The sequence below is a fragment of the Balaenoptera physalus genome (genome assembly GCF_965194825.1).
Source record: "Balaenoptera physalus genome assembly, chromosome: 12".
Classification (NCBI taxonomy): Eukaryota; Metazoa; Chordata; class Mammalia; order Artiodactyla; family Balaenopteridae; genus Balaenoptera; species Balaenoptera physalus.
In genome coordinates this window covers 92091289-92106709 of record NC_138897.1, presented here as the reverse complement: position 1 = coordinate 92106709, position 15421 = coordinate 92091289, and the positions used below count along the sequence as shown (strand labels likewise).

Below are 15421 nucleotides of genomic sequence, written 5' to 3'. Positions count from 1 at the left end.
CTTCTGTCTCGAGGGGAGAATTAGCATTCCACCCAGGAAGCAGGCGATGCCAAATTGGGGTTTCCTAAGGATTAATTTTTTTTTTAATTAGGCCTCACAGACACATCAATTCTTCCTCATCAAAACCATCTCTGGGTTAAGTCACAGCCTCCTGCAGGTCACTGTAAGAAGGAAGGAATCCCTCCCAGATCTTTTCCACCACAGGGAAAACCCTGCAGGATTTTCTGTCCACCACAAAGTTCTTCAGACGGGGACCAAGTTTCATTTCACCTCTGAACAGGAGCCAGCAGAACAGAAAGAAGGCAGAACTCAGCGGTACTGTGTTTTTCTAAAATGAATGAAGACATAGGACCTGGGAGCTCTCTTAGCAGCTTAAAGAGAAAGGATCATTCTAAAGATGTAAGTCTTTCTCTCGGGGTCTCTGCTGCAAAAGGAAACTGCCAATCAGGGCGCCAAGAAAAAACGGGCAGAAACTCTAAATTCAGTGATTCAAACAGACCCCTGCAAAGACATGAAAAAAAATCATGGGCTGGTTCCTGGCTGAATATGGAGTCCTAAATCCAGCTAATTAGGATGGCGGACGCAGCAGAAATGTGCCATGGCCAGATTTCCCCAGACTGTGAGCTGTGTCCCACTGGTACCCAAGGGAAGTTAGGGGGCACATGGATGGACTTTTAAAAAAGTTAATAGTCATTTATTTTCATGTATACTAAGAAAAAATTAGTACATCAAGCTCATGGATTTTATTGTCTTCTAATGAGACATTTAAGATATTTAAGGTTGAAAAGTGAGGCATTTAAAGAAAATATAATGAGTAAATTATATTATTTGGCACAGGAAGTTGGCAAAAATTGTGAAGATGGCAGGTAGATGGCTAAAATTCAGGAAATACTGTCCTATGAGCACAAGAAGGGGAAGAGAATTGTTTCTGCTCACGATTAAGACCCGGGGAAGGAAGCAGCAGGGCGCGTGCAGCCTCCTCTGACCCCGGGCGGGTCCCTGCCATCACTCCCGCCCTCCTCGGCATCCTCACCCTGGTCAAGCCCTTCGGGGCCTGGGATGCTCAGAGCGGCCCCGGGACAGAAGGGGAGGGAAAGGGCCGAACGCCTGGGAATCTGGAGGTAAAGCCCGCGGTACCTTGACGACGTCTTCGTCCGCAGACCTGCATTCCACAGCCTCCGACACGTCCACCACCGAACCATCCTCTTGAACGGCCACGACCTTGACGGGGACCGAAACCACCTTTCCGGTGAGAATGGCCGTGTTCAGAACCTCCGTGTCCTGCGCGGGAGAAAAGAGGGCGCGTGTCAGCCACAGGCACGCCCGTGAGCCCCGGGATGGGTGACCAGCAGGCCACCTCCGACCTTAGTTGTTGTTCTACAATTTAAAAAACTGTCTGTGCCCTACAGACACCCCTCGCACACAGCGCAGGAGTTCTTTTCGATATTTGCCAAATCTTAGCTCGAGGTTCATTTGGTAAACGACGGCCTGTTTTCAGGGCTTATTCACATAGTGAACACAGCCTTCGTTTTGGTTTCAAATTAGGAAAGACAGCAGCACACAGAAAAGAAGAGAACTAGCTGCAGGTTATAAGCCTCCGCACTCCTGAGCTGACCACCAGCGCCCTCTACCCCCAAACCTCCGAGCCCCCCCTCCCCGGGATTTCCCAGCCAAGCCTGGGAAATCACAATCCCTGGCCTGCAATCCCTGCGCTAGGGATTGTGAAACTGACATCATGTTAATTTCTCTCCCCCTCTGACATCCTTCAAAGTTCTGTAGGTTTTATCGCAGCTGGAAGATAATCTTTTTTATTTCAATGTAATTCAGATGATTTCTCGCCTAGATCAAAACTCTTTGAAAGCATCCTAGGGTTCTTAGAGATGAAGTCCAAACTCGCTGACGTGGAGGGACCTAACCCTCGCCCACCTCTCTAGCTCCTTCTTGCCCCCTTCCTGCTGCCCCTCATCACAGTCAAGCCTCAAACAGAGGTCTTTTCTGTTCTTCCAACAGTGAATCTCATTCATGCCTCCTGCTCTTTCATACGCAGAGCTCTCTACCGAAAACACGCCTCCCTGTTCCCTCCATCCTTCAGATCTCAGCGTAAATGTCCACTTCTTTGGAGAAACGGGGCTTTTCTGCCTGCCCCCAGTGTGTGTTAGCACTGCATTATTATTTCTCATAGCACCTAGTCTGTCCTGCATGGTAAGAACCATAAGTCGTCACTATATATTTATTTTGTGTTTATGTTTTAATCTCTGACTGCTCATGAGATTGTAAACTCCCCAAGGGTCAAAGCCATCATTGCTCTGACCTCCACTGCACCCAGAGAACCTGGGACAGTACCTGGCATGGCAGAAGCAGTGCAGAAGACAGCATGCATGGGCTCTGGGACTGGACTGTGTTTGAAACTGGCTTAGCCTCTGATTCGGTGAGGATCGTGTGGATCTGCAGTTACAGAAAATCTGATTCAAGTGAAATAACCCAACACGGGTTCATACACTTCACTCATAACCAGAATTCTGGAGCTATGTATCTGCTGGCTCTGGTCCAGTGACTCAGTGAGGGGAGGGCTACTACTTCTCTGCAGCTCTCTTGGCCACTCCCTCAACATAGCAAGATGGCATCTATCACACCAGCCACCTCCATCCACTGTCTAAGCAGGGAGAAGGCTGAGGGGGGAGGGGTCACCTGCTGCACCAGCTCCTCTTCATCAGGAAGTCCAAAGCTTGTCACACGGCCAGCCCACCTGTAAAGGAGGCTGGGGAAGTGGGCTTTGATAGTGGAGCTGGTCGTGGAGGAGGGGTTTGTAAATGGCTTTTTATAATCCATTAACAGCATCTGCCACAAGATACTTCCCCGTGTGCCAGGGTTCCCTGATCTGCAATACAGGGATAATAAAAGTACCTACTGTGTGGTGACCTTATGAGGATTTAATGGGTCAATCTATGTACCAGATTTAGAACAGAGATGGCACATAACGAGCCACAAGAACTCAATAAATACAGAGATTACAGTGGATGCTGTACAAGATGTGCTTCACAAATGAATTAGAGAACCACTGAGTGGGTTCGCAAAGGGACTGTGGTGGAGATGCTACTTCCACACTTGTCTGACGAGAAGAAGTCAACTAGAGAAGCTGGTGGACACTGGGCAACTCAGCTCAGCAGTGAGATTCACCAAACACTCAGCAACTGGCTCCACCAGAATGGACCAAACAGATCATCATTTCAAGTGTTCCTTTCACTCCTGGGAGACCCTACTCTCAGCTCATGCACTAAGCAGGTCCCACATTCAATGTTCTGAATCAGCCCCTCATTCTCCACCCCAAATGTGAAAAAGGGTAAGAGATGCAGTCAAAGAAGAAGAAGGAAAAGGAGAAGGGGGGTGAGGAGGAGGAGGAGGAGGAGAAGGAGGAGGGGAGGAGGGGGAGGGGGAAGGGGAGGAGGGGGAGGAGGGGGAGGGGAGGAGGGGAGGAGGGGGAGGAGGGGGAGGGGGAGGAGGGGAAGGGGGAGGAGGAGGGGGAGAGCTCTGAGTACTTGACATGTAATTAATTGCTCATTGACTTTTCTCAACAACCCTCCTAAAGTAATTACTAGTATTGTTCCCAGTTTACAGATTGTTTTTCATTGATATTAAAGCTGTAAATAGTACCTACTTGTCAATAGGAAACATCAGCTTTGTAATGAATATTTGAAAACAATGCCAACCCAATCTAAGAGAGATGAAAAAATAAGTTGTTGGTTGTTGTTTTACATATTTCTCTTCCTCTAGATGGAATCTCAAGGAGATATGTCCAAAAGAGTATAAATATAGTCCATGTTCCTGAGGATCCCACTGTCACCAGGGAGATGAAATTTATGTACTTTTACATGTAAGCTGTACAGCGAAGACAGGAAGCAGGAAGCAGTGCAGAAGCTGAGATGAGAACCTACCAAAGGTGGGATAGTGGTGTGGAATAATCACAGTGTGTGCGAAGAACAGAAACAGAATCATGGTTCTAGAACAGATTGCTAAATTCAACTCATGATACAATTGGAAAAATCAGTATGGGTGCTTTCTGTGCGTAATACACAGGCATTAATTTTGCTTGATGCACATCCATGGATACTGAACATCCACCCATCCTTCCTTTTTTTGAAATGACATTTCATTTTTTCCTTTGGGTATCATCCCACTCTGCTATCAATGAATGTGGCTTGGATGGCACTGACCCAGGCCACCAAATCAGGCTTCACAAATGAGCAGATTAACCAAATTGAATTGTGGTCCATCAAGGTATTCCATCTCCATGTCCACAAAGACTGATTCAAGTGAAACCCAAACAAAAGAAATCAGACACAACGGTAGGAGAAAGACAGATTCCTGGGAAAGATTTCTGGGTTCCTGAACCCAGCTACATCTGTGTCTGTTATCTTTGGAAATTTAGAGATATAAAATAAACTGTTTTACTTAAGCCACTTTTAATTGGGTTTATGTCACTTGAAACTGAAGGTCTTGACTAATGCACATGAGATTAGACAACATGCTGGGCGCTAGGGAAAGAGAAAAGACAAAAATAAACATCAGTCTCTACCCTGAAGAAGCTCACAGCCTTTAAAGAAGACACTATAATCATTTTCCCAAACTGAGTTTCAAGGGAGGTGACTTTATTTTTCATAACAACAAATCACAACCAATCGGAGCTTGTTGATTTTATTTCAAATACATTTGCAACCATGTTTCCTTCTTTAGCTTTTTCAGTGTGTGGCTGAGATTTTTGCAACAATGGTTTCCAGTGTCCACCAACAGCTTCTCAAAAATCCCAAAGGCAGTTTCAACCTGCCTCTGGCACAATGAGAAAGCAATTTGTCATATTAAATATTACATTTAAATCATCCCCTGGTGCCAGAGACTGCTAAAAATTCACCATCTATCAAAATACAACTCTTTTATTCTGTTCCTCTTTGTGCCAGCTCTAGGTTTTATGTCTTGAAAGCATATTTATATTCCTTTATGAAGATGTTTCCATTAACGCTGCACATTAGTGTGACATCTGTGAAAATGGCAAATTAGGGACATCTGAAAATTCTCTTCTGTGTAAAAGCAATGAGAAAATTGGCCAAAAAAAAAAAATAGTCAAAATCAACTTTTCAGAACTCTAGAAATAAAACAAAGGCTTGCACAGCCAGGAGAGCATTTATTCAAGAAAAATGGCTGAATCTTGGTAAAAACAGAGAATTTTGTGGCATTTTAACTTGATTCACTCCCATTCCCTACTCTCCAGCTCAGTAGTAGCTTTGAAAAATAACAGCTCACATTCATAGAAAAATACCACAATCTGACAGCCACAGAGAGCAGATCAGGGCTGGAGATCTTTCAAAACCTCATTCCGAAAGAATTGCCATTATTTGACTTGTCTGCTACTTCCCTGGAAGATCCCACTTGCAAAGCTGTCTGTAACTGACCTGACTCTGAACTCACCCAGTGTGAAAAGCTTTTCATGTAGAGGTATTTGTTTAAAGCAATTACAGGCAATTAGTTAACTTCATAGCTAGCTGCCTAAGGCAGTGGGATAACAGTTGTGACAAACAATAGACTAATCAAAAAGCTTAATAGGAAAAGATGAGGAATGGAATGTCCAGGGGGCTTTGAAAGTTAATACATATTCTGGGGAATCTATAAGACCATGCCTATACTTAGGGCTGTGTGCATGCCCAGGACCCCTTCATACTCAAGGAAGACCTGAGAAAGCTCTAAGCTCTCACCTCTGGTTGACCTTGAAGTTCTATGGAAGCAGGAAGTGAAAGCTAAGTCAGAGCTGTCTAATGCCTGACTGAGGATTGAAAGCATGTCTGAACACACTCAAAGAGACCCTTGGTAGTTTGGGATGCAATGATTTCAGATGCCTAAGGAAATCTCTGTCCAATCACTGGCTGACCACCAAGCTAACCAAACAAAGAATCAGTGGCCATGTGCAACAAAGAATAGAGACTTTACAGAATTCGTTCACAAAAGTCACTAAACAAACAAACTACTACCACTGCTGCTACAGACAACAACAAAAACAAACCCAGGGAAGTGGAGATCATCTAATTTTCAGTTGCTACCTTGTATTATTTAAAATGTCCACTTTTCAACAACAACAACCACAAAAAATTTAGGAGACAGGCAAGAAAACAAAAAAGCATGGTCCAGTCACAGGAAAAAAACTATCCATAGAAAGTGTCCTTGAAGAAGCCCAGCTGTTGGATCTACTAGACAAAGATTTTAAATCAGCTATTTCAAATACATTCAAAGAACTAAAAAAAAAAAAAAATTTCATGTCTAAAGAACTAAAGGAAAGTATGAGAAAGATGTCTCCCCAAAGAGAGAATACCAGTAAAGGGCTATAAATTATGATTAATTATGATAAAAAGAACCAAATGGAAATTCTGGAGTTGAAAAGTACAGCAACTGAAATGTATCTTCTCCAATAAGTATGGAAGGAAAGTAGAAAGGCATAAGAGGAGGAGATGTAGGAAATCCACAAACAAGTGAAAATGTAAAAGCCTCCTTTTAAACAACCAATTGTTCAGAGAAGAAATCACAAAAGAAATTAGAAAAATGCTTTGAGGTGAGTGAAAACAAAAACACAACATACCAAAACTTATGAGATGCAGAGAAAGTCATACTTAGACAGAAATTTATAGCTGTAAATGCCTATATGATAAAAGAAGAAACATCTCAAATCAGTAACCTAGACTTCCACCTTCAGGGACCAGGAATAAAATAAAAAGAGCAAACTAAACCCAAACCAGCAGAAATAAGAAAGAGTAGAAATAAATAAAAGGAATAGAAAACAATATAATCAGTAAAAATAAAGCAAGAGTAAGTTATTTTGAAAGATTTTAAAATGGGCAAAGCTGTAGTTAGATCGATGAGAGAGAGACAGACAGAATATAGACTTCTAAAATTAGGAATGAAAGAGGGAACCAAGTTTATGGAAAAAAAATTATAGAGGCATACTAGAGCAATAGTATGCTAAAAACGAGATGCAAAAGAACAAATCCCTAGCGAGACACAAACTACCAACACTGACTCAAGGAGAAGTTCAAATTTTGATAGACCTATAACAAAGAGATTGAAGTAAAAATCAAAATATTTCCCACAAAGAAAAGTCCAGTACCACATGGCTTCACCAGTAAAGTCTAACAAATGCTTAAAGAAAAATTGTCTCCAATTTTCAGAAATTCTTCCATGAATTAGAAGAGGAAATAGTCCCCAATTTATTCAATAAGTTTTCGTCTTTTTCAGATATATGCCCAGGAGTGGGATTGCAACTCCAATTTGGAAAGACGCATGCACACCAATGTTCATAGCAGCACTATTTAAAATAGCCAAGACATGGAAGCAACCTAAGTGTCCACTGACAGATGAATGGATAAAGAAGATGTGGTACATATCTACAATGGAATATTACTCAGCCATAAAAAAGAAATAATGCCATTTGCAGCAACATGGATGGACTAGAGATTATCATAATGAGTGAAGTAAGTCAGACAGAGAAAGATAAATATTATATGATATCACTTATATGTGGAATCTAAAAAATTAACACAAATGAATTTATTTACAAAACAGAAACAGATTCACAGACATAGGAAACAAACTTATGGTTCCCAAAGGGAAAAGGGGAGGGGAGGGATAAATGAGGAGCTTGGGATTAGCAGAAGCACACCACTATATATAAAATAGATAAATAAAAAGGATTTACTCTATAGCACAGGGAACTATATCCAATATCTCTTAATAACCTATAATGGAAAAGAATCCAAAAATATATATGTATAACTGAATCACTTTGCTGAACATCTGAAACTAACACAATATTGTAAATCATCTATACTTCAATAAAAAGAAAAAATTTCCTTATCCATATACAAACATTGAAACAGAATTTTCATGTAAATCACAAAGAAAATTTAATGGAATTACAAAAACATCTAATGCTTTCTTAAATAAAGTTTCTCATCTCACTGTTTAAAAAAAGAAGAAGAAAACTTCACTGTTTTCAGCTATGAAAGTCTAGGAGTAGCATGTAAATTTTTATTTCAACATCTTTATTGGAGTATAATTGCTCTACAATGGTGCGTTAGCTTCTGCTGTATAACAAAGTGAATCAGCTATACATATACATATAGCCCCATATCGCCTCCCTCTTGCATCTCCCTCCCACCCTCCCTATCCCACCCCTCTAGGTGGTCACAAAGCACCAACCTGATCTCCCTGTGCTATGCAGCTGCTTCCCACCAGCCATCCATTCTACAGTTGGTGGTGTATATATGTCCATGCCACTCTCTCACCTCGTCTCATCCCACCCTTCCCCCTCCCCATGTCCTCAAGTCCACTCTCTGTGTCTGCGTCTTTATTCCTGTCCTGCCGCTAGGTTCTTCAGAACCTTTTTTTTTTTTTAGATTCCATATATATGTGTTAGCATATGGTATTTGTTTTTCTTTCTAACTTACTTCACTCTGTATGACAGACTCTAGGTCTATCCACCTCACTACAAATAACTCAATTTCGTTTCTTTTTATGGCTGAGTAATATTCCATTGTATATATGTGCCACATCTTCTTTATCCATTCATCTGCTGATGGACATTTGGGTTGCTTCCATGTCTTGGCTATTGTAAATAATGCTGCAGTGAACATTGTGGTACATGACTCTTTTTGAATTATGGTTTTCTCAGGGTATATGCTCAGTAGTGGGATTGCTGGGTAGTATGGTAGCTCTATTTTTAGTTTTTTAAGGAACCTCCATACTGTTCTCCATAGTGGCTGTATCAATTTACATTCCCACCAACAGTGCAAGAGGGTTCCCTTTTCTCCACACCCTCTCCAGCATTTGTTTGTAGACTTTTTGATGATGGCCATTCTGACCAGTGTGAGATGATACCTCATTGTAGTTTTGATTTGCATTTCTCTCATGATTAGTGATGTTGAGCATCCTTTCATGTGTTTGTTGGAAATCTGTATATCTTCTTTGGAGAAATGTCTATTTAGGTCTTCTGCCCATTTTTGGATTGGGTTGTTTGTTTTTTGGATATTGAGCTGCATGAGCTGCTTGTATATTTTGGAGATTAATCCTTTGTCAGTTGCTTAGTTTGCAAATATTTTCTCCCATTCTGAGGGTTGTCTTTTCGTCTTCTTTATGGTTTCCTTTGCTGTGCAAAAGCTTTTAAGTTTCATTAGGTCCCATGTGTTTATTTTTATTTCCCTTTCTCTAGGAGGTGGGTCAAAAAGGATCTTGCTGTGATTTACGTCATAGAGTGTTCTGCCTATGTTTTCCACTAAGAGTTTTGTAGTGTCTGGCCTTACATTTAGGTCTTTAATCCATTCTGAGTTTATTTTTGTGTATGGTGTTAGGGAGTGTTCTAATTTCATTCTTTTACACGTAGCTGTCCAGTTTTCCCAGCACCACTTATTGAAGAGGCTGTCTTTTCTCCATTGTATATTCTTGCCTCCTTTATCAAAGATAAGTTGACCATATGTGTGTGGGTTTACCTCTGGGCTTTCTATCCTGTTCCATTGATCTATATTTCTGTTTTTGTGCCAGTATCATACTATCTTGATTACTGTAGCTTTGTAGTATAGTCGAAAGTCAGGAAGCCTGATTCCTCCAGCTCTGTTTTTCCCTCTCAAGATTCCTTTTGCTATTCGGGGTCTTTTGTGTTTCCATACAAATTGTGAAATTTTTTGTTCTAGTTCTGTGAAAAATGCCATTGGTAGTTTGATAGGGATTGCACTGAATCTGTAGATTGCTTTGGGTAGTATAGTCATTTCCACAATATTGATTCTTCCAATCCAAGAACATGGTATATCTCTCTATCTGTTTGTATTGTCTTTAATTTCTTTCATCAGTGTCTTATAGTTTTCTGCATACAGGTCTTTTGTCTCCTTAGGTAGGTTTATCCCTAGGTATTTTATTCTTTTTGTTGCAGTGGTAAATGGGAGTGTTTCCTTAATTTCTCCTTAAGATTTTTTGTCGTTAGTGTATAGGAATGCAAGAGATTTCTGTGCGTTAATTTTGTATCCTGCTACTTTACCAAATTCATTCATTAGCTCTAGTAGTTTTCTGGTAGCATCTTTGGGATTCTCTATGTATAGTATCATGTCATCTGCAAACAGAGACAGTTTTACTTCTTCTTTTTTGACTTGGATTCCTTTTATTTCTTTTTCTTCTCTGACTGCTGTGGCTAAAACTTCCAAAACTGTGTTGAATAATGGTAAGAGTGGGCAACTTTGTCTTGTTCCTGATCTTAGAGGAAATGGTTTCAGTTTTTCACCATTGAGAACGATGTTGGCTGTGGGTTTGTCATATATGGCCTTTATTATGTTGAGGTAAGTTCCCTCTAAGCCTACTTTCTGGAGGGTTTTTATCATAAATCAGTGTTGAATTTTGTCAAAAGCTTTTTCTGCATCTATTGAGTTGATTATATGGTTTTTCTCCTTCAATTTGTTAATATGGTTTATCACATTGACTGATTTGCGTATATTGAAGAATCCTTGTATTCCTGGGATAAACCCCACTTGATCAGGGTGTATGATACTTTTAATGTGCTGTTAGATTCTGTTTGCTAGTATTTTGTTGAGGATTTTTTCATCTATGTTCATCAGTGATAATGGCCTGTAGTTTTCTTTTTTTGTGACATCTTTGTCTGGTTTTGGTATCAGGGTGATGGTGGCCTCGTAGAATGAGTTTGGGAGTGTCCCTCCCTCTGCTACATTTTGGAAGAGTTTGAGAAGGATAGGTGTTAGCTCTTCTCTAAATGTTTGATAGAATTCACCTGTGAAGCCATCTGGTCCTGGGCTTTTGTTTGTTGGAAGATTTTTAATCACAATTTCAACTTCAGTGCTTGTGATTGGTCTGTTCATATTTTCTATTTCTTCCTGGTTCAGTCTTGGAAGGTTGTGCTTTTCTAAGAATTTGTCCATTTCTTCCAGGTTGTCCATAGTGTTGGCATATAGTTGCTTGTAGTAATCTCTCATGATCCTTTGTCTTTCTGCAGTGTCAGTTGTTACTTCTCCTTTTTCATTTCTAAGTCTATTGATTTGAGTCTTCTCCCTTTTTTTCTTAATGAGTCTGGCTAATGGTTTATCAGTTTTGTTTATCTTCTCAAAGAACCAGCTTTTAGTTTTATTGATCTTTGCTATCGTTTTCTTCATTTCTTTTTCATTTATTTCTGATCTGATCTTTATGATTTCTTTCCTTCCGCTAACTTTGGGGGTTTTTTTGTTCTTCTTTCTCTAATTGCTTTAGGTGTAAGGTTAGGTTGTTTATTTGAGACGTTTCTTGTTTCTTGAGGTAGGATTGTATTGCTATAAACTTCCCTCTTAGAACTGCTTTTGCTGCTTCCCATAGGTTTTGGGTCATTGTGTTTTCATTGTCATTTGTTTCTAGGTATTTTTTGATTTCCTCTTTGATTTCTTCAGTGATATCTTGGTTATGTAGTAGTATATTGTTTAGCCTCCATGTGTTTGTATTTTTTACAGTTTTTTTTCTGTAATTGATATCTAGTCTTATAGTGTTGTGGTTGGAAAAGATACTTGAAACGATTTCAATTTTCTTAAATTTACCAAGGCTTGATTTGTGACCCAAGATATGATCTATCCTGGAGAATGTTCCATGAGCACTTGAAAATAAAGTGTATTCTGTTGTTTTTGGATGGAATGTCCTATAAATATCAATTAAGTCCATCTTGCTTAATGTGTCATTTAAAGCTTGTGTTTCCTTATTTATTTCCATTTTGGATGCTCTGTCTATTGGTGAAAGTGGGGTGTTAAAGTCCCCTACTATTATTGTGTTACTGTTGATTTCCCCTTTTATGGCTGTTAGCGTTTGCCTTATGTATTGAGGTGCTCCTATGTTGGGTGCATAAATATTTACAATTGTTATATCTTCTTCTTGGATTGATCTCTTGATCATTATGGAGTGTCCTTCTTTGTCTCTTGTAATAGTCTTTATTTTTAAGTCTATTTTGTCTGATATGAGAATTGCTACTCCAGCTTTCTTTTGATTTCCATTTGCATGAAATATTTTTTTCCATCCCCTCACTTTCAGTCTGTATGTGTCCCTAGGTCTGAAGTGGGTCTCTTGTAGACAGCATATATACGGGTCTTGTTTTTGTATCCATTCAGCCAGTCTATGTCTTTTGGTTGGAGCATTTAATCCATTTACATTTAAGGTAATTATCGATATGTATGTTCCTATTACCATTTTCTTAATTGTTTTGGGTTTGTTATTGTAGGTCTTTTCCTTCTCTTGCGTTTCCTGCCTAGAGAAGTTCCTTTAGCATTTGTTGTAAAGCTGGTTTGGTGGTGCTGAATTCTCTTAGCTTTTGCTTGTCTATAAAGGTTTTAATTTCTCTGTCAAATCTGAATGAGATCCTTGCCGGGTAGAGTAATCTTGGTTGTAGGTTTTTCGCTTTCATCACTTTAAATATGTCATGCTACTCCCTTCTGGCTTGCAGAGTTTCTGCTGAAAGATCAGCTGTTAACCTTATGGGGATTCCCTTGTGTGTTATTTTTTGCTTTTCCCTTGCTGCTTTTAGTATTTTTTCTTTGTATTTAATTTTTGATAGTTTGATTAATATGTGTCTTGGCATGTTTCTCCTTGGATTTATCCTGTATGGGACTCTCTGTGCTTCCTGGACTTGATTGACTATTTCCTTTCCCATATTAGGGAATTTTTCAACTATAATCTCCTCAAATATTTTCTCAGTCCCTTTCTTTTTCTCTTCTTCTTCTGGGACCCCTATAAATCAAATGTTGGTGCATTTAATGTAGTCCCAGAGGTCTCTGAGACTGTCCTCAATTCTTTTCATTCCTTTTCCTTTATTCTGCTCTGCAGTAGTTATTTCCACTATTTTACCTTCCAGGTCACTTATCCATTCTTCTGCCTCAGTTATTCTGCTATTGATTCCTTCTAGAGAATTTTTTATTTCATTTATGTGTTGTTCATCATTGTTTGTTTGCTCTTTAGTTCTTCTAGGTCATTGTTAAATGTTTCTTGTACTTTCTCCACTCCATTTCCAAGATTTTGGATCATCTTTACTATCATTACTCTGAATTCTTCTTCAGGTAGACTGCCTATTTCCTCCTCATTTGTTTGGTCTGGTGGTTTTTTACCTTGCTCCTTCATCTGCTGTGTATTTCTATGTCTTCTCATTTTGCTTTACTGTGTTTGGGGTCTCTTTTTCGCAGGCTGCAGGTTTGTAGTTCCTGTTGTTTTTGGTGTCTGCCCCCAGTGGGTAAGGTTGATTCAGTGGGCTGTGTAGGCTTCCTGGTGGAGGGGACTGGTGCCTGTGTTCTGGTGGATGAGGCTGGATCTCGTCTTTCTGGTGGGCAGGACCACGTCCGGTGTTGTGTTTGGGGGTGTCTGTGAACTTAGTATGATTTTAGGCAGCCTCTCTGCTTATGAGTGGGTTTGTGTTCCTGTCTTGCTAGTTGTTTGGCATGGGGTGTCCAGCACTGGAGCTTGCTGGTCGTTGAGTGGAGCTGGGTCTTAGCGTTGAGATGGAGATCTCTGGGAGATCTCTCGCCGATTGACATTACATGGGGCCGGGAGGTCTCTGGTGGACCAATGTCCTGAACTCAGCTCTCCCACCTCAGAGGCTCAGGCCTGACAGCTGGCTGGAGCACCAAGACCCTGGAGAAGATGGGCTATGAGTTGGGTGTCAGCCACTGCCCTGTTGCAGCTCTATCTCAGCTGTCTCCAAAGGTCACCCAGATCCATTGGGTTATTCCCATTCCTCAGACCTTGCACATGCCAATCTGGGATCTGTAGATGTCCTCCTGATACTGTTCATTGAAATATGTTGCATTCATGGTGGTGAGAGATATGCTAATCATGTTGGTTCTCTTCAGTTCAGAGGCTGGGACAGTCTGAGCCTTCATGTGGCCAAGTCAGGAGCAGCTGGCCAGTGGTCCCAAAGTGATAACATGTCAGATTCCAAGAAGGCTTTCTGCAGCGCCCGAGCAGCAGTCCCAAGCAGCCGCTCCGCTCAGCTGCAGCACTCTGACCTGGGAACACGGTGGGACCCTCAAACGAGGATTTCTGCCGGCCCCAGAGCCTGACGTGCCCACCCAGGCAAGGAGCCGAGGAGAGCGTCTCCCGGCCCCGTCTCACCAGAGGCGCGGAAGCCCAGAAGCTGAGTGGCCAGCAGCGCAGGAGCTGAGCGGTGGGTCTGCGTGTAACTTTTCAGCATATTATTTTGACTATATACTCTCAGGCTAAAGATAAAAATAACTTTAAACACATTGAATTCTAGTTAGGTTTGTTTTCCACAGCAGTACGGGTTAGCAATTCCAAAACTACTTTAGTGTGTTCTAGGACGGAGCAAATAATATATTTTGGTTAATGAGAGCCGGGTTTCTCACTGCTAGAGATGTGAGTTTAAAAATGGAAAGAAGAGTGCACTCTGCGGTCATGAGTTGGAATTAGAAACACCAGCATGAACTCCTGGGGGAAGGTGGGTGTAGGCGTGTTTATATGTGTGTAAATGTAGGTGTGTGTGTGTATGTATGTGCTTTTCCTAGTTCCGTTCGCTGAGAGGGCTTAGATACAGACAATGGTGCCTTAGTAATCAGCACACCTAGACCCTGATTTTAGTTCTAAACACCATTCTCCAAGAAAGGAAACAGAGCTCCTTAGAGAAATGGCTGATTCTAGGGCCGAGGGCCAGAAAGTACAAGATAACGAGCCTAAAATATACTGTGGACCCAGAAGGTAACAAAGTGCTCGAACGGATGTCAAAAGGACCCAGGAGACAGCTTGAAGGAGCTCCCACTGGCCAACCTGGGACAATTTTACAACACTACAAATAACTGTAAATGCTAATTATAATAATATAACCTAAAATATATAATATATTATATGTAATATGCAATAAGCTTCTGAGTCCATACTGATATAAACAAACAAACAGAGGAGAAAGAAAACTTCATTCTTAGGGTGGAATTCCAACTAATAAATGTAAAAAAGAATGATGAAATTAGAATACCATCATCTGGCAACCACCATTTATTACTATAATTGTTTCAGGCAGGAATCATTATGGATGCTGCTAGTGATTAAAAGTATGATAAGATGGAGGGTATTTGTAGAGTGTCAGTGTACCTCTGTGCAAGAGACTTATTAATTTCAAAGAGAAAAGACAGTAACTTCATGGTACCAAAAGCTAGCATACATCACATTATCCACGTGATCAAAGATAAAGTCACTAGTAATGGGATAAAGAGGCATCATATGTCCTAAAAGAAGATATAACATTTTCTGAAGTGTTCTCCCTCACCCCCCCCCCAACAAAAAAAAGGGATCTGATAATGAAGAAACATCAGACAAACCTAAATTATGGGGCATTCTACAAAAGCGTTGGTCTGTACATTTCAAGTACATCCTAGCC

The 15421-nt window shown here is 40.7% G+C and overlaps 1 protein-coding gene across 2 annotated transcripts in view; it reads right to left on the bottom strand.

Annotated features, from left to right (window-relative positions):
* TMEM132B (transmembrane protein 132B) overlaps window positions 1–15421 on the bottom strand; it is a 416404-nt gene that overhangs the window by 39841 nt on the left and 361142 nt on the right. For both annotated transcript variants that reach the window (XM_082418222.1, XM_082418221.1), the window contains one exon: window positions 1138–1281. In XM_082418222.1, the coding sequence (XP_082274348.1) occupies window positions 1138–1281 (144 nt within the window). The remainder of the gene's footprint in view (window positions 1–1137; window positions 1282–15421) is intronic.